The following is a 19,381-nucleotide window of genomic DNA, read 5'->3' on the forward strand; positions in this document are numbered from 1 at the left end:
GTAAGGATCACAGGCCTGTAGTTGTCTCCTCTGCCCTTCATAAACAGAGGAACAATGTTAGCTACTCTCCAATCCTCTGGTACATTACTCGTGACTAAAGAGAACACAAAGATTTTGGCCAATGCCTCAGCAATTTCTTCCCTCATCTCTCTTAGTAATCTGGGATAGATCGATTTGGGTTGAGGTGGAGACTTGTCCACTTAATGTTTTTCAAAACCTCCATTACCTCCTTTTTTATCTCAACATGTCCCAGAATGTCAACATCCTCCTTTCTGCACTGACCACCCACCACATCTTTCCCCTTTGTGAAAACTGATGCAAAGCACTCGTTAAGAACCTTACGCACCTCATCTGGTTCTACACACAAATTCCCTCCACTATCCTTTCCTTATCTACCCTCTTCCTCCTTAAAAATGCAAAAAAGTCTTGGGATTCTCCTTAATCTTTCCTGCCAAGGACATTTTGTGGCCCATTTTTGCCCTCCCAAGTCCCCGTTTAAGCTCTTTCCTGTTATTTTTATATTCTTCAAGAGCCTTATTCGTTATCAATTTCCTGAAGTTTATGTGTGCCTCCTTCTCTTCTTTTTCACTAAGCTCACAATCTCTCTTGTCATCCAGGTTTCATGAATCTTCCCATCTTTATCCTTCATATCCACAGATCTCTGAAGGTTGCCACTCGAGTGTATAGAGCCGGGATGAAGGCCTATAGTGCGTTAGCATTTATTAACGGGGGTTGAGTTTAAGACCTGTGGGGTTATGCTGCAACTATACAGTACCTTGGCGAGAGCAAATTTGGAATATTGTGCGCAGTTCTGGTCACCTCACTATGAGAAGTATGTGGAAGCATTGGAGAGAGTGCAGAGGAGATTTACCAGGAAGCTGCCTGGTTTGGAGGGTAGGTCTTATGATCAAAGGTTGAAGGAGCTAGGGCTTTTCTCTTTAGAGCAGAGGAGGATGAGAGATGACTTAATAGAGGTTTATACGATGATGAGGGGGATAGATAGAGTGGACGTTCAGAGACTATTTCCTCGGTGGATGTAGCTGTTACTAGGGGGCATAATTATAAGGTTCATGGTGGGAGATATAAGAGGGATGTCCGAGGTAGGTTCTTTACTCAGAGAGTGGTTGGGACGTGGAATGGACTGCCTGCTGTGATAGTGGAGTTGGACACTTTAGGAACTTTCAAGCGGTTATTGGATAGGCACATGGAGCACACCAGAATTATAGGGAGTGGGATAGATTGATCCTGGTTTTGGTCAAAGCTCGGCTCAATATCGAGGGCCAAAGGGCCTGTACTGTGCTGTACTGTTTTATGTTCTATGTTTTTTACAAGGACGCACTTGTCCAGGCTTTCAAAAGGTTCCGACATATTGGATGAGGATTTATTCTCAAACAGTCACCCCCAGTCTACCTTCCCTAGCTCCTGCCCAATACCATCGTAGTTAGCCTTCCCCCAGTTTAGTACTTTCACTCTGGGGCTACTTCTACTCTTTGCTACAAGTATCTTGAAACTTATAGAATTGCATTCACTATTCCCAAAATGGTCCCCCACTGAGACATCAATCACTTGTCCAGGCTCGTTTCCCAGAACCAGGACCAGGAGAGCCCCTTCCTGAAGTGGACTATCTACACAGGCAGTTTTTTCACACAGAGGGTGGTGAGTGTTTGGAACGAGCTGCCAGAGGTAGTAGTAGAAGTGCGTACAGTTTTGTCTTTTAAAAAGCATTTAGACAGTTACATGGCATAGAGGGATATGGGCCAAACGCGGGTATTTGGGACTAGCTTGATGGTAAAAACCAGATGGCATGGACAGGTTGAGCTAAAGGTCTTGTTTCCATGCTGCAAGCCTCTATGACTCTACATTGGCTCAAGAAATACTTTTGGGCACACTGAACAAACGCTGTCCCGTCCAAGCCCCAGCACTAAAGGAATTCCAGTCTATGTTGGGGAAGTTAAAATCACCCATCACAACAACCCTGTTCTTTTTATGTTTTCCTATAATCTGCTGACATATCAGTTCCTTCACTTCACAGTGGGTGTTGGGAGATCTGTCGTACCATCCCAGCACTGCACAGTATTAGAGTAGAACAATGAAGTTATCACAGATTCATTTAAGGGTGACATATCAAGGTAGGTCACTCTTTCAATGTTTATGAAGAGCAGACATGATGATGGTATGGCCTGTGATTGAAACATCTTTTTAATTTCTTTATATACAAATCCTTTATATGGGGTGGCACAGTGGTTAGCACAGTTGCCGCACAGCGACAGGGACCCGTTTTTGATTCCCGGCTTGGGTCAATGTTAATGTGGAGTTTGCACATTCATCCTCTCCGGTGGATGTAAGAAATCCATTGGCACTATTTTGAAGAACGTGGAGTTATCCCTGGTAGGACACCAGCGCTGTCAATATTTAACCCTCAGTCAACAGTTTATCTAGTCATGACCGCATTGCTGTTTGCATTATGTAAATTGGTGACCATGCTTCTGACATTACAACAGTGACGACACTTCAAAAACATCTAACTGGCTACAAACCTCTTTGAGATGTCCATTAGTTGTGAAAAATGCTACCTAAATGCAAGTCTTTTTTTGTAAAAAGATGAGCCATCTCCTCCTGTGTTAACATCAAAGAATCGGAACCTGAACCTGAATGGGAAAGGAGTGCTGAGTTGCTTCAACTTGTCATCTCTGTCATACGAGCCAGAGTTATGGGCAACATAACTCTGACTTCTGACAAGCTGAATGAATTCGAGATGTGGACATATGGAAGGATGTTCCGCATATCCTACACAGACAGAAAGACGAATGAGGCAGCGCTGGAATTGGTTGGGGAAAATAGGAAATGAGTGAGTAACATCAAAGAGGTTAAGATATAGTACGTCAGTCACAGCAGACAGTAGGTCAAAGCACTTACTGGAAGGGAAGATTGATGGAAAGTGCAGAAGAGGGAAGCAAGGGAGAAAATGGATGATAGAAATAATGTTGTGGATGCAGAACGTGTGCTGATATTTAGAATGTGTGTAAAGTTGAGATAAAGTTGAGATCCTCAAAAGTCAACCTTCTGGGGAGAAGATTACGTGAATAAATGAACAAAACTCTCCCCCTCAACACACATGAACTATCAGTATTCTTTTCATTTACATTTTTCTCAATACTAACCCAAGTCATTGCTTACCACTGTCGCCTGAAGTTGACGTCACTGCGTTGGTCGGCGAGCTTTCCGTCTTCACTTTCCCATTTTCAAACATGTAATTTTCGACCTGCTGCAGCTGCCAGTTCAGGCCGAGTAGATGCATCGCTGATTAAATAAAAAATGTGCATCAAACATCAGGAAGGGCAAGGCAATATTTCAAACCAAAAGAATCATCTGGGTTGGAAGGAATCAGAACTTGCGGGAATGACATCTAAGCTTAAGTGTTTTTATTGCCCCAAGTAGGCTTATGTTAACACTGCAATGAAGTTACTGTGAAAATCCCCTGGTTGTCACACTCCAGTGCCTGTTCGGGTACACTGAGGGGCAATTTAGCGTGGTCAATGCATCTAACCAGCACGTCTTTCAGACTGTGGGAAGAAACCGGAGCACCTGAAGGAAACCCATGGAGACACAGGGAGAACGTGCAAACTCCACACAGACATTGAGCCAAGCCAGGAGTCGAACCCGGGCCCGTAGTGCTGTAAGACAGCAGTGCTAACCACTCTGCCACTGTGCCTCCCCTTTCGTGAAAGTTCTGCCAAGGATATAAAACTCAGGGGAAGTCGTGAAGTGAGTAACAAACCAGCATAAGGAGGAAAAAAATAACCTCAAATAGCCCAGTCAGTCCCTCCCTGCTCCCTTCATGAAAAAATCAGGCCCCGGGTTGTTCCAACGTGTCTCATGCAGTGTATTGGCAAACAGGGTCAGTCCAGGCACAGCTGAATAGCGCGAGTATGTTATTTTTCTGCTTTATCAAGCCTTCCCGAATGGAATCTAATACATCTGCAATGTATCCAGAGGGAAGCGTTTACTGTAAGTTGGTGAGGGAAAGAGTATTCTGCATGAAAAAAGTATTCTGCACTGAGGTGCCAATATCAGGCAAAACCAATGATGGTTTTATTAAAGAAAGACTTCACAGTGCATTTTCTCAAGACTTCAAGGAAAATTCCATATAAGTCAGTGGAGCAGTGGCACAGTGGTTAGCACTGTTGCCTCACAGTGGGACCCAGGTTTGATTGCTGGCTTGGGTCACTATCTGTACGGTGTTTGCATGTTCTCCCCGTGTCTGCACGGGTTTCCTCTGGGTGCCCCAGTTTCCTCCCACAGTCTAAAGATGTGCAGGTTAGGTTGATTGGCCATGCTAAATTTACCCTTGTGACAGGGGGATTGGGATTGTGGTCGATGCAGACTCGATGGGCCAAATGGCCTCCTTCTGCATTGTAGGGCTTCTATTTTATAGCCATATTAAATTCTCCCTCAGTGTACTCGAACAGGCACCGGAATATGGCAACTGGAAGTTTTCACAGTAAGTTCATTGCAGTGTTAATGCAGTAAGAAGTTTCATAGCACCAGGACATGGTCCAACAGTCTTTCATCACCTGATGAAGGAGCTGCGCTCAGAAAGCTCGTGATTCCAGATAAACCTGCTGGACTTGAACCTGGTGTTGTCAGACTTCTTATTGTGCCTACCTCAGTCCAATGCTAGCAGCTCCACATCAATGCTAATTGTAAGCTTACTTGTGACTAATAAATAAACTTTAAAATTACTCATACAGTTCATTTTTCAAGATGGACACCATGGAGAAAAGGAAGCATTTTTAATAACATTTAACCCGGTATATTCCACACAAGCTTCTCTTAAGGGGTAACTTTAGCCTGTTCCGATCACCCACAGACTTGCCTGTCGTTTTGCTTCCTCCTTACATTCTCCACTTTCCACAAGCAGGAGAAAGGGGCGCTGGCTGAAAACTGCTCAGGCCGGATTTTTTAAAATGAGGTCAAGAACCCAAGCCCTCAATGAATTCCAGTTAGTGGCGCTCAGAGCTTCCAAGAGACAGGAACTATCAGACTGACGCGAGTGGCAAAGTCGGGGGACAGCCGTGTTGGAGGCTGACACTGCCTTGCCGAAGAGAGCATGTTACTCCTTACAGGGTCAACGCCATAGATGGGGCTGCAAGAGGCCATGCAGGAAATGCACAGAGCTCACACTGGCGCAGTTTGGTCCATGGAAATACAATTTCGACACAACAACAAATAAACTTTACTTGGCTCGGTGGCTATCATAGAATTGTAGAATCCTTACAGTGCAGGAGGACATTTGGCCCATCGGGCTTGCACTGACAATAATTCTATCCAGGCCCTATCCTCACAGCCCTACATATTTGCCCTGCTAATCCCTCTGACACTAAGGGGCAATTTAGCATGGCCAATCCACCTAAGCTGCACGTCTTTGGACTGTAGGAGGATACTGGAGCACCCAGAGAACACCCATGCAGACACGGGGAGGAAGTGCAGACTCCGCACAGACAGTCACCTGAGGCTGGAATTGAACTCAGATCCCTGGTGCTGTGATGCCACAGTACTAACCACTGTGCCACTGTGCCATGCCAGCTGCGCACCAGTACGCACCAGAGAATTCGCTTTCACCTGAGCAAAATGTCAGATTTCGATTCCTGAAATGGACAGGTCCTTTAACGAACTGCATCAGCAGATCAATGTATTGTTAACTGACAGCAAGTCGGTCTCCTAATCACCCACACCACCAAAGCCAGCCCTTTGAAAATGACAAAACTTCTGCAGATATTGGGATCCAAGAGAACCTCTGAGACCATGATTTTGAAAATGCACCCACGGCCCTTTGAAAATCAGAGTTCTGACAAAGGGTCATCCAGACTTGAAATGTTGGCTCTAATCTCTCTCCGCAGGTGCTGTCCGACCTGCTGAGATTTTCCAGCATTTTCTGTTTTGGTTTCAGATATCCGGCATTCGCAGTATCTTCAGTGTTTCTCCTCCCCACACTGACTGTGAGACCTTCCTGAAATCATGTGCCCACAACTTACCTGAATACCAGGCACCAATCCTTCACACCAGCCACCCAAAAGTGCTGACCTCCGGCTATCCAACAGTTCCCTCCTGCCACTCTGACACCCCGCCCCACCACTGCTTTCAGTTGGCACGGGCATGCTGATGAGACCTGGGTATTAACATCACTTCATAGAATCCCTACAGTACAGAAGGAGGTCATTTGGCCTATCGAGTCTGCACCCACTCTCCACCCCATTCCCTTAACCATTTACCCCACTAATCCCCCTACCCTCCACATGTTGGGACACTAAGAGGCAATTTAATATGGCCAACCCACCTAACTCGCACACCGTTGGACTGTGGGAGGAAACCGGAGTACCCGGACAAAACCTACACAGAAACGGGGAGAATGTGCAAACTCCACACAGTCATCCAAGGCTAGAATCGAACCTGGGTCCCTGGCACTGTGACACAGCAGTGCAAACTACTGTGCTACCATGCCACCTATTACTTGGGTCTCAGGCTACTTGAGTCCACAGTTTCGCTCCCTTGTGTTAACATCGGGCCTTGTGTTAACCTTTACTCTTTGGTTCTGTTATGGTGTTGGAAAAAAAACCTTGCCTTTTACACCGAAAGTAGCCAATTGCTTGTCACAGAGTAGATTTAGTTGTTGCCACTTTGCGCAGTAATGCCCTTGTGGATCTGGGCTCTTAATGATCACTGAAAACAGAGAAAAAGAATCCAATTCACAGCAAACCACAAAGTTGCATCCTTTTCCTTTTCAAGTGAGTCTTGTGCTGACCAGCATGGAACTGTATTGAAGCAGTAGGGAATAATTGACTGTGTTGGAACAGGAAGAAATGTGTCTTGCATAAGTCTGCAACTGCTGGCTAACCAACTACGAAAAGGCACTACTTTCAGAGTGGTTCATACTGTCATTGCTTCATTATTAAATCATTCGCAAAAATCACAGGACTGGTTTGGATGAAGCAAGCCTGCAGCCCATTTGATCTGACTCAACCAGAATCTCTGCTCCTTCCCACGACAGCAGCTCACTGATTCTAAAATGAGTCCTGGGCTCTAGAGCTCTTTCTAACAACCCGTTCCAGCTGCTGATCTCCTCTTTGTAGAGACCACAATGTTTAAGAAATTCCCCAAGGATGGTGTTTCTCCCCTCGTTGAAGTTTATTGCTTAGTCCCAAGTAAAGCTTACATTAATACTGCAATGAAATCACTGTAAAATTCTCCTATTTGCCACACTCCACCACCTGGTCAGGCTGATGCACCTAACCAGCACATCTTTCAGGCTGTGGGAGGAAACCAGAGCACCCGGAGGAAACCCACAGGGAGAACATACAAACAATGACCCAAGCCAAGAATCAAACCCAGGACCCTGGTGCTGTGAGACAGCAGTGCTGACCACTGTGCCACCATACCTCGTACTCTGAGACGCAAATATCAGCCACCTTTCCCAACTACACAGAGCCAATTATAACCGTGTCTGTGTTATAGCAAAAAGCAAAAGAAAACTCATTATATTTCTCTCTATGTATAAAACATATCTTGAGGAGGGTGAAAAAGAAGAAATGAATCAATGGCATTGCAGTGTCTGTAAAAAGAACAGGCAATAGATAGGCAGACAGAGCAAAAACACCAAATGGCACATCGCCAAGTGATCTTCAGCCAAGTTATTTGCATGTTGATGACAGATAAATGCCGCACCTGATGAAAAGATTTAATATCAAGCACAAAGGGGTCAGATTAATTTAATGCTAAATGACACACCACGCTGCTGATTTCCTCTTTTTTTTTGTTGTGCAATAGTCTGTGTGCATATTTGGAACTCATGAATAACTTAACATACGGTTACAGGTTTACTTTCATGTCCCGTATTAAATCTGACAGGATTTCACACAAAGCACAACGTGTGGCTTATAAAGCTTTGAGCAAAGCAGGAAGCGAGGCTTTCAAAATACGCGGAATACCATAATCAAAACAAGAAATGAAGATGAAGTGCGCAGAAGGGAAGATGCATAGTCATGTTCACCCCTTCTGGGGTTTGTGTGTGATTATGCTCGCATAATTCTCCATAAATTAGCCTTTATCTCAAACCTCCCGCTGAGTTCATATGCTTCCTGACTGATAGCAAGTGAATTGTAGAGTAAGTTTTCAGACTATTATTGCATGTTGCGCTGTTTCCAATAACAGGGCCCTCACCCTAAATGATTTTAGTTTGAGTTGCAAATATCAGGGCTTCTTCGCTGTGCGCAGTGCATTCTGGGCCTGCCTTGGATGTATCGCCTTCAAAAAAAAAATGCGGCACCAGAGATTTCAAGATTTTTTTTTCAAATTTATAAATCTTTACCTTACTCTTACTGCACCCTGAGGAAATTTAAACTCAGAGAAGCACTGGAAATCTTTAAGCGAGCCCAGAGGATGAGGAAAAAGGTGGAGATTAAGGACTGCCAGTTCTGTCACTGTAATTGTTATTAATGCTGCATTATCAATTAGTGCAGTCAGGAATAACAGAAAAATCACTTGGCTTGTAACCCAAGGCTTGGGCATTTACTAAGCTTCTGGCATCCCACATGTATCTTGGGGCATTCAGTTACCCACTTCAGTTAATCAACGTCATTCTTAAGCTCTGCCGTTCCGTAACAAGTGGCAAGGTTCAACAAACTGCGCTGAGCCAGAAGCAGCTAAGAGGTTTTATCATGGGGCGGCTTTTGTGCTTGCCAGCTGTTTCATCTGGAATTTTTTTCGGGCATTATTCCACAGTGTCAACGGTGGCGCAGTGGTTAGCACTGCTGCCTCACGGCACCAGAGACTTTGGTTCGATCCTCGGCTTGGGTCACTGTCTGTGCGGAGACTGCACATTCCCCCCATGTCTGTGTGGGTTTCCTCTGGGTACTCCACGTTTCTCCCACTGAAAAGCGTGTTGGTAAGGTGCGTCGGCTGTGCTCAATTCTCCAAAAGTGTACCCGAACAGACGCCGGAGTGTGGTGACAACGTGGGGATTTTATGGCAGTGTAAATGTAAGTCTACTTGTGATTAATAAATAAGCAAAACAAACAAACACTCCAGCTCCTTCCCAGCGGCAATGTGCCTGCTGATTGCAATGCATAAACTGCAGATGATAGCAAGGGTACATGCGGTCAGAGGCCCACAGCCCACAGGCGCCAAGATGCGAAAAAGCACACTCAGCATTGCAGTCTCCTCGCGACTCACAGTAAAAGTACAAAAAGGAGAAATGAAGGGCGGAATTTTCCCTTCCTATCCACCATGGCAGTTGCGGTGGGCGTGACAGGGAGCACGCAAAGGTCCACTGATCTCAGAAAGGATTTTCTGACCTTCAGGTGAGTGTGGTCTGAAAATCGCGTCCAAAGACCAGGATTTTACTGGCTCTCCCTGCCTATCGATGGGCAGAGCGAGCCAGTAATATTGCACGGGAGCCGAGAAGTCAGGATCGCGCCCGGTTTCTCGGCTCTGGCGATCTTACGAGGGCCAGCTTTCCGGGAAGGTCAACCTCTCGCTGGAAAAGGGCGTTAATTTATAAGAATCCTCATTCCCATGTATTAGTGAGCTTGACACACAATCGTCCGGACTCACTTGCCTTTATGGCCTCGCCAGTCTGTGGCAAGGAAAACACCTGCTTCTTAAGAACGGGGAACAGTCGTGTTGCTTTTGTTGGTAGAAGCAAAGGCAACTGAGGTTCCCGGGGGGGGCGGGGGGGGGGGGGGGGGGCAAGGGCAAGGGGGTTGCCCCTTGGGCACTGCCCACCAGCACCTTGGCACTGTGCACTGGAGGGAGGGTGGGGTCTGAAGGGGCAGCCCGATTGGAGGGGGCTGGGGGAGGGGTGAGATGCTACGCGCTCTGCCTGTGATCAGACCGAGCGAGGGGAATGGCAGCCCGCTTACCAGTCTGCAGGCAATTGGATCGGGGTGGGAGGTCTACACATGTGCAACAGCTTCCTGTGCAGGCTGGTTGGTGAATTCAGCCTAGTCCACTGCCTGCAGTAGCTAAGAACAGTCTAACTCATATTTTCAATGGATAAGTCCATAAGATTGGGAGTGAAAACTCGCTCAAAAAAACAGATCAGGAGCTCTCCCATTTTGACACTGGTTGGACACTTAGAATCATTCTCGTAAAATTCCAAAACTATGCATTCAGCACACCTTTCACAATCTCAGGACGTCCCAATGCACTCACAGTTAACAAACAAGTTTTGAAGGGCAGTCCCTGTTATCAGGCAGTGTTGCCGAGTAGAATTCTAGGGTGGTGCTCAGACCTGAGCTGTTGGGGATCAAATGTAATATTTCCAAGTTTGCAGATGACACAAAGCTAGGTGGGAGTGTGTGCAGTAAGGAAAGCAGCTTCAAGGAGTTTTGGAAAGACTTAGTACGGAATTCTCCCATCCCGCTGCCACAGGGATTGTGCAGGCAGGGAGAGGACAGACTATACAAAGGTCCATTGACCTCGGGTGGAATTCTTCAGTTTTGAGGCAAGCGCGGCCAGAGAATCCCACCCTTAGTGAGTGGGCAAAAGCTTGGCAGATGAAAAAATGTAAGATTATCCATTTTGGCAGGAGGAACAGATACGCGGAGTATTCCTTAAATGGTAAGTAAATCTTTGAAACTCTCTCCCCAAAGAGCTGTGAAAATTCAGTCACTTAAAGCAGAGGCCAACAGATTTCTAAATACTTAAAGCTAAAGGAATATGGAATAAAGGCATTGGTAGATGATCAGCCATGATTATATTGAATAGTGGAGCAGGCTCGATGGGCTGAATAGCCTACCCCTGCTCCTATGTTCCTTTGATAATGCCATGCCCTCAAGTCTCAGAACCACCAGATGAATGGGAATCTAACAGCACCTAGCGTCTCTGACAAAGGGTTATCCTGACTTAAAACGTTGGCTCTATTCTCCCTCAACAAATGCTATCGGGCCTGCTGAGTTTCTCCACTATTTTCCGTTTTTATTTCAGATTCCAGCATCTGCATTTTTTTGCCTTTAACGGAGGATATAGCCAACCCACTGTTGTGGTGCTCTCCTATGACAAGGTCTCCTTGATGATCTGTTAACTTCAAGCAGATTGCATTACTATCTCTCCTACTCAATGCCCACTTACATGGAAACATGGAAGATTGGAGGAGGAGGTGGCCATTTGGTCCTTCGAGCCTGCTCTGCCATTCATCATGATCATGGCTGATCATTCAACTCAGTAGCCTAATTCCGCCTTCTCTCCACAACCTTTGATCCCATTCGCGCCAAGTGCTATATCCAGCCACCTCTTGAATACATTCAATGTTTTGGCATTAGCTACTTCCTGTGGTAGTGAATTCCACAGGCTCATCACTCTTTGGGTGAAGAAATATCTTCTCATCTCCATCCTAAATGGTCTACACCCAATCCTCAGACTGAGATCCTGGTCCTGGGCACACCCACCATCGGGAACATCCTCCCTGCATCTATCCCGTTAAAACTTTATAAGTCTCTATGAGGTCCCCCTCTCATTCATCTGAACTCCAGTGAAAGCAATCCTAACCAAGTCAATCTCTTCTCATACATCAGTCCCGCCAACCCCAGAATCAGCCTGGGTAAACTTTCGCTGCACTCCCTCGAGAGCAAGAACATCCTTCTACCACATCTGACTGGGTGTCCTTGCAACCAATCACATTTCCCTATTCCCCTAATCATCTGCACTGGTTTCCGCTCAAGGAACACTTTGATTTTAAAGCTTTTGTCTTCATCTTCAAATTTCTCCCTCCTTATAGCATTAAGTAGTGACAGCGATGCCAGGAATCTTCTTGATTCGTTCATAGGTTGTGAGCACTGCTGGCTGGGCCAGCATTTACTGCCTGTCCCAGAGGGCATTTTAGAATCAACCACATTGCAGTAGATCTGGAGTTACATGGAGGCCAGACCAGGTGAGGACAATGGATTTCCTTCCCTAAACGACAAGAGTGAACAGGATGGGTTTCTACAACAATCAACAATAGTTTCACTCGATTTTTTAATTCCAGATTGTTATTGGATTCAAACTGCCATGTTGGGATTCGAACCCACATCCCCAAAGCGATACCCTGGGTTTCTGGATTGTTAGTCCAGTGTCAATACGACTAAATCACTGCCGCCTCAACGTTCCAGTAGCCAGAACCTCATGGCAAGGTTCGACAAAGCAACACAGTTAAGGCTCACAAGCAGCGCGACACATCATATTCACCAAGGGCTGCACCTTTGGCTGGGGGCGGGTGGAGGTTGATGAGGCAACAGAATTGACCAGATAATTACAAATAGGATTTATTGTGCTGCGTAATGTAATCAAGGACTGAGATGCCAAGACAGCTCAGGATGTCAAGGTAGAAGCAGCATCGGAACATTTTCAAAATGCAATACTCCTGACACTTGACAGCATCTCCTTCAAAATAATAATTGGTTCGATGTCTCGACGCTCACTTGTTAGAGGCAGGTTGAGCTGGGTCATGCTTCTGGGTAACAAAACGATGTTTTTATGCTAATGCCAAACCGTTTTGCAAATGTCAAACATGGCATAAATGCCAGCAGAATGAGGCACTGGAGATCCACGAGGTAACTGTAGGTTGCGCTTGGCAGAGCAGCAAAGTGAACAGGTCCATTTAGCAGCAGAAAAATGATCAGCCGAGAACATACTGTGGAGTTAAATGGATAGTGCAGGTTGCAGATTACTGGCACACTGTCGCTGCCAAACCACTCTCAAAATTGCATTGCAGCTAAAGACTTAGTGCTGTGTTCTGGTGGCCTATTTGCATCCTGGTTCCTTTAGGGAATTGTGCTGGATCATCCTCAATTGCAACTTGCTGCTTCAGGTGGAAGATTATTTTGCAAGTTGTTGCAAGAAGCAACTTGTAACAAAAAAAATTCCCAAGATGAATGTGACCAAGCAGCCGAGTTGTGGTCTCCCTGGGCACTTCTTGTTGGCAAGAACATCACTGCTTTTCCCGATGCTTTGGCTGGCTGTAATAATCTTGCCCATTGAGGGTACAATGCTGAGCAGGCATGGCGGCTGTTATGAAAGCCCTAACTTATACGATGGGTGGATTGGTAAAGGAATCAACAAAGCTTGTGTTACAATTAGGAGGTTCAGAACACCGTTGTGTTTTTGGAATATCTTTAAATTTAGGAGAGAACAAAGGGAGCTGTTTTGAAGTCTACCCAGCAGAAAGTGGGTGGTTTGATCGCTAGAGAACAAAGAGAGGCTTTGATTGTTTTACTGGGAAGAAGATGCAATGTATTTATGTTGATAACAAATGCAGTAACCTTTCTGTTAGCAGCAGTCAGTCTCCAAAGTCCCAGAAAAGTGTTGAGGGTGATGGGCTGTAAACAGCAATGCTTTAAACTTCCTATTTAGTTCCGAGATGAAGGCGAGTTGGGTTTCCAAAGATTTGTACGCAGATACAAAGCCCATGTGATTCACGTTGCCAAAGGGGAGGGTGCAGGAGAAATCACTGTAAATATCAGGTTACAGACTTTCCAAGAATATCGCAGGCTATGCTTCTGAGTCTGCCTGGATCCAGGAGAGAGGGAGCAGCTGGAAGCTCAAAGATGTGTGGGTTAGGTCGATTGGCTGTGCTAAATTGACCCGAGTGTCAGGGGGATTAGTAGGCTAAACGCCTGGGGTTATGGAAATAGGGCCAGGACGGGATTGTGGTTAGCATATACTTGATGGGCTGAATGGCCTCATTCTATACTGCAGGGATTCTATGATTCTATGAAAAAATAGTTTATCCAGTTCGCTGTGCAGGAATGCAGATGGGAGCTTGCACTCAGGTTAAAAAGATATGGGATTCTGTGATTCTATGAACATATATTTTATCCAGTTCGCTGCGCAGGAATGCAGGTGGGAGCTTGCACTCAGGTTAAAAAATCAAATACATGGGGAGTTAAAACGAGGCTGGAAGAGTTGCCCAGCTTGGGCTTAGGGGAGAGTCTCTGGAAAAAGAAACTTTATTGTGAATGGCAGTTCTAAGGTTACAAGCTACCAGGCTAAGAAAGGAAAAGCAGAATGAGGAACACAGTATCTCTTTGGATTGATTCTGGGAAAACTGAATGTCCAGCAAAGGGCAGTGTAAAGTATGCTTGTGAAGTGTGTGTATTTTTTGGTTATGCAAAAAATTAAGTAAGGGGTATTCTGTTCTGCGATTTGAAATGTATGCTGCCCTCAAAGGTAATGTTCAGTCAATTGTGTTTTCAGAACATTGTCAGAGCAAACATGAAGCTTGACATGTCATTCTATCAACTACTGACTGCATGAGGAGATCTATATTGCTGGATTTTCTGTAGGATTTCTGGCAGAGGCTGAGGACTACAAGTCTCAGCATGCCCTGGAGCTCTGCAGCAAGTGCTGAGTGTGGCAGGGAGACAGGCATTCTGTTTGGGATTGGGCAGTGTGCCTGTACAGAGCTCTGGCATCAAACAATGACCAAGGGATTAGAATCAGGCATTAAAACTGAGCTCTCCTGATAGGAGACAGTCAGGCATTGAAGAGGTGGCTAAAACAGTCACTGGCTTGGTGCAACTGGGAATCAGCAAAGCCCAAGGAAATCTGGGGCTCAGAGAGGCCCTGGGGCAGTGATAACTCCTTGCTGCTGAAGAGTCAGGGCTCAGAGAAGCCCTGGGGTAGTGGTAACTGCAGGCTGCTGAAGGGTTGGGCTCAGAGAATCCCTGGGGCAGTGTCAGCTCAGTAAAGCTTAAGTGCACTTATCTACTCTATGGGAGCAGTTGTTACAGCAGGGGGCAGGGGAGCTGGGACTGTGTCAGTGTTTAGATGTTGGAGTGTATCCTGACCAACACAGTGGAATGCAGTCTCATAAATAGCTCAAGTCAGCTGGAAAAGAAGAACAAGATTGCTGGTGCTGAGAGTTGATCAGAAAGAGATTTGGAATACTATTTGGATTACTATTTAAAGGGCGAAAAGCTGCAGCATGCTACGGTGCAGAGGGACCTGGGGGTCCTTGTGCATGAGTCGCAAAAACCCAGTCTGCAGGTGCAGCAGGTGATCAAGAAGGTGAATGGGATGCTGGCCTTTACAGCGAGGGGGATAGAATATAAAAGCAGGGAGGTCTTGCTGCAACTGTACAGGGTACTGGTGAGGCCGCAGCTGGAGTACTGTGTGCAGTTTTGGTCGCTGCACTTGCGCAAGGATATTTTGGCCTTGGAGGGAGTGCAGAGGAGGTTCACTAGGCTGATACTGGAGATGAGGCGGTTGGACTATGAAGAGAGGCTGAATAGACTGGGTCTGTACTCACTGGAGTTTAGAAGGATGAGGGGGGATCTTATAGAGATGTATAAGATAATGGAAGGGATGGATAGGGTAGTGGTTGAGAGATTCTTCCTGCTCAGAAAGGACAGCAGGACTAGAGGGCACAGCCTCAAGATAAGGGGGGAGCAGTTTAGAATGGAGTTGAGGAGGAACTTCTTCACTCAAAGGGTGGTGAATCTCTGGAATTCTCTGCCCGTTGAAGTGGCGGAGGCTACCTCGCTAAATATATTTAAGACACAGGTAGGTAGGTTTTTGGTAGGCAAGGGAATTACGGGTTATGGGGAGAAAGCGGGGAAGTAGAACTGAGCCACTTCAGATCAGCCATGATCTTATTGAATGGCGGGGCAGGCTCGAAGGGCTAGATGGCCTACTCCTGCTCCTATTTCTTATGTTCTTATGTTCTTATGAATTGTGAGCCTTCTGGTGAAGATCCGTGGAACTCAGGTGGAGTAAAACTGCAGTCGGATGGGGCTCTTTGAAGGAGAAAAGCTGAAATTTCTCACAAGGTGGACAGAGTTTTAGAGACTAAACTAAAAGCAAAATACAGTGGATGCTGGAAATCTGAAATCAAACAGAAAATGCTGGAAAAACTCAGCACTTGCTGTTAGCATCCAAACAAGGGAAAGCAGAGCTAATGTTGAAGTCCAATGTGACAACAGAGAAGAGACACATTAAACACGTGATTTTACAGCCTCGCTCGTCACAAAGCCACAAAATCCCACCCGAGGTCAACAGACCTTCCCATTGTCAGCACTTTGCCTGCTCCAATCCCTGTGGTGGGCAGGGTGGGAAAATTCCGGCCATTAACTCTGTTTCTCCACATATGCTGCCAGCTCTGCTGGGTTTATCCGTACTTTCCGTTTTGATTTCAGAGTTTCAAAGAATAATGTGACTCACAGTGATCAGTGATGTCTGACTGGGTTGCTGAGAAAATCTGTGGGATCCAGTTTGATAATGATTGCCATTGAATATACAGTTCATGATCTGTTCAACCACAAAGTATCTGCAAATTTTCGAGTATAAGACAGATAACACTGACTGTTTGTTCTGTTGACTTTTGGATTGTAAAAGTGTTTCTGTTGGGTTTAAATGAGTACTTTGCGTCAGTATTCATCAAAGAGAAGGACATGGTGGATGATGAATCTGGCGAAGGGTGTGTAGATAATTTGAGTCATGTTGAGATCCAAAAGGAGGAAGTATTGGGGTTCTTGAGAAACATTAAAGTAGACAAGTCCCTAGGACCTGTTGGGGTACATCCCAAAATACTGAGAGAGGCAAGGGAGGAAATTGCTGGGGCCTTGAAAGAAATCTTTGCATCCTTACTGGCTACAGAGGAGGTCCCAGAGGATTGGAGAATAGCCTACGTTGTTACAGGCCAGTGAGCCTTATGTCAGTGGAAATTATTGGAGACATTCTTCAAGACAGGGTTTACTCCCACTTGGAAATAAGTGGATGTATTAGCGAGACGCAACGTAGTTTTGTGAAGGAGAGGTCATGTCTCACTAAATTGATCAAGTTTTTCGAGGAACTGATGAAGGTGATTGATGAGAGTAGGGCAGTGACTGTTGTCTACATGGATTTCAGTAAGGCCTTTGACAAGGTCCCTCAAGGCAGACTGGTGTAGAAGATGAAATCGCATGGGATCAGAGGTGAGCTGGCAAGATGGATACAGAACTGGCTCAGTCATAGAAGGCAGAGGGTAGCAGTGCAAGGGTGTGTTCCTGAATGGAGGGCTGTGACAAGTAGCATTCCTCAGGAATCAGTTCTGGGACCTTTGCTGTTTGTAATATATATGGTGGAGCTTATTCCAGACAAATGTGATGTAATGCATTTTGGAAGGTTGAATAAAGATAAGAAATATACAATAAATGGCAGAATCCTGAAGAGCATTGATAGGCAAAGGGATATGGGTGTAAAGGTACACAGGTCACTGAAAGTGGCAACGCAGGTGGAGAAGGTAGTCAAGAAGGCATATGGCAATGCTTGCCTTCACTGGCTCGGGCATTGAGTTTAAAAATTGTCAAGACATGTTGCAGCTTTATAGAATCTTAGACCGCACTTGGAATATAGTGTCCAATTCTGGTTGCACACTGCCAGAAGGATGTGGAGGCTTTGGAGAGGATACAGAAAAGATATTCCAGGATGTTATTTGGTATGGAGGGTATTAACAATGAGGAGAGGTTGGAGAAGCTTAGTTTATTTTCAGTGGAACGACGGAGGTTGAGGGGTGACCTGATAGAACAAGATTATGAGGGGCATGGACAGAGTGGATAGTCAGAAGCCTTTTTCCAGGGTGGAAGAGTCAATTATTAGTGTGCATAGGTTTAAGGTGCGAGGGGCAAGGTTTAAAGGAGATGTATGAGGCAACTTTTTTACACATGGGATAGTGGGTGACTGGAACTCGGGGAGGTGGTGGAAGCAGATACGATAGTGAGTTTTAAGTGGCATCTGGACAAATACATGAAAAGGATGGGAAGAGGGGTATGGTCCCTGGAAGGGTAGGGGGTTTCAGTTCAGTCAGGCAGTATGGTCGGTGCAGGCTTGGAGGGCCGAAGGGCCTGTTCCTGTGCTGTAATTTTTTTTGATCTTGGTTCTTTGTTCTAAAAGGGTGGAATTTTGTGGTTTTGTTTTCTGAGTAAACAACTGGAATTTCAGGTTTTGTCTACTTTGCAGCAAAAGTCTGAATTTCTTTTTAAAAGTTATCGGTCTCCATAGGGATTGTAGCATTTCTCCCTCCAATTAGGTGTTCAGTGACAGCACTCGCACCTCTGATTTGAAACTTCCAGCGTTTGAATCCTACTCAAGAGGCTTGAACACACCATGAAGGATCATATTTCAATCCTGAGACAGTGATGCACTGTCGGAGATTCTGGCTTTCTGTCGAGGTGGAAATCGAGACCACGCCTGCCCCTTAAGGTCAACATAAAAGATCCCATGGCACTATTTCAAAGGAGTGCAGCAGAGTTCTTTCTCATACCCTGGCTGATATTTATGCCTCACCTAACATCGCAAAAACCTGTTGTCAAGTCGTGAGTAATTTGTTCTTTGTGGGAGTTTGCTGTGTGAAAATTAGCTGCGGTATTTGCTGCGTTACAACTGCGGCTACATTTCGGAAGTACATCATTGGCCACAAAACACTTCGGGACCCCCTGAGGCTGGGAATGGTGCTATGTAAAGGAATCTTCTTTCTTCTTCTTGACAAGGTGAAAACATTGAATCCGTAGGTATCAGTTAAGGATAGCACTACGTTTGACACGAACGCTCCTGAAGATGGTACCTCTTGTCGTGTCTATATTGGGCATGATGTAGAGTGTGATAAAAGGGGTGGGTTTGTGTTTCTAGCGCTTCTTTTAATGTTATTGATTACAAAAAACATTCATAACAGATAATAATTAATGCCTTCACATCTTAAGACACAGAAATGGGTACAGATTTGTATTCAAAGCACTATTTCTTTTTGCATGAAGTGGCACAGTGGTTAGCACTGCCGCCTCACAGCTCCAGGGACCCAGGTTCGATTCCCAGCTCGGCTCGCTGTCTGTGGGGAGTCTGCATTTCCACCCCGTGTCTGCATGGGTTTCCTCTGGGTGCTCTGGTTTCCTCGCACAGTCTGAAAGACCTGCAGGTTCGGTGCATTGGCCATGCTAAATTCTCCCTCAGTGCACCCAGAGTGTGGCGACGAGGAGATTTTCACAGTAACTTGGTGACAGTGTTAATGTGAACCTACTTGTGACACGAATAAATAAACTTTAAAACTTGAATTGACCCACGTTGTAGTGTTCATGTAAGCCTGCTTGTGACACTAACAAATAAACTTGGAAATTTTTTGAATTCCTGGTCCAAACTTAAAACAAGTGGTAATCTTAGATGTTTCTTATCCTCTCACTATCAATCCTCCCCTTCAACACTGAAGGCCCAGGGTTTACCCACTGCCACCTTGAGAACACAGTAAAAAGTCTGACAACACCAGGTTTTAGTCCAACCGATTTATTTGATAATAGACTCACCATTCACCTGACGAAGGGGCTAACCCCGAAAGCTTGTGAGTCTATTATCAAATAAATCGGTTGGACTAAAACCTGGT

At 45.5% G+C, this 19,381-nt stretch overlaps 1 protein-coding gene across 6 annotated transcripts in view; it reads right to left on the minus strand.

Annotated features, from left to right (window-relative positions):
• The window catches only part of tenm3 (teneurin transmembrane protein 3), a 909,202-nt gene that overhangs the window by 213,730 nt on the left and 676,091 nt on the right, over positions 1–19,381 (minus strand). For all 6 annotated transcript variants that reach the window (XM_080189440.1, XM_080189438.1, XM_080189437.1 and 3 more), the window contains one exon: positions 3,178–3,300. In XM_080189440.1, the coding sequence (XP_080045566.1) occupies positions 3,178–3,300 (123 nt within the window). The remainder of the gene's footprint in view (positions 1–3,177; positions 3,301–19,381) is intronic.

The sequence above is a fragment of the Carcharhinus amblyrhynchos genome, chromosome 5 (assembly GCF_965287045.1).
Source record: "Carcharhinus amblyrhynchos chromosome 5, sCarAmb.v2.hapA, whole genome shotgun sequence".
Lineage (NCBI taxonomy): Eukaryota > Metazoa > Chordata > Chondrichthyes > Carcharhiniformes > Carcharhinidae > Carcharhinus > Carcharhinus amblyrhynchos.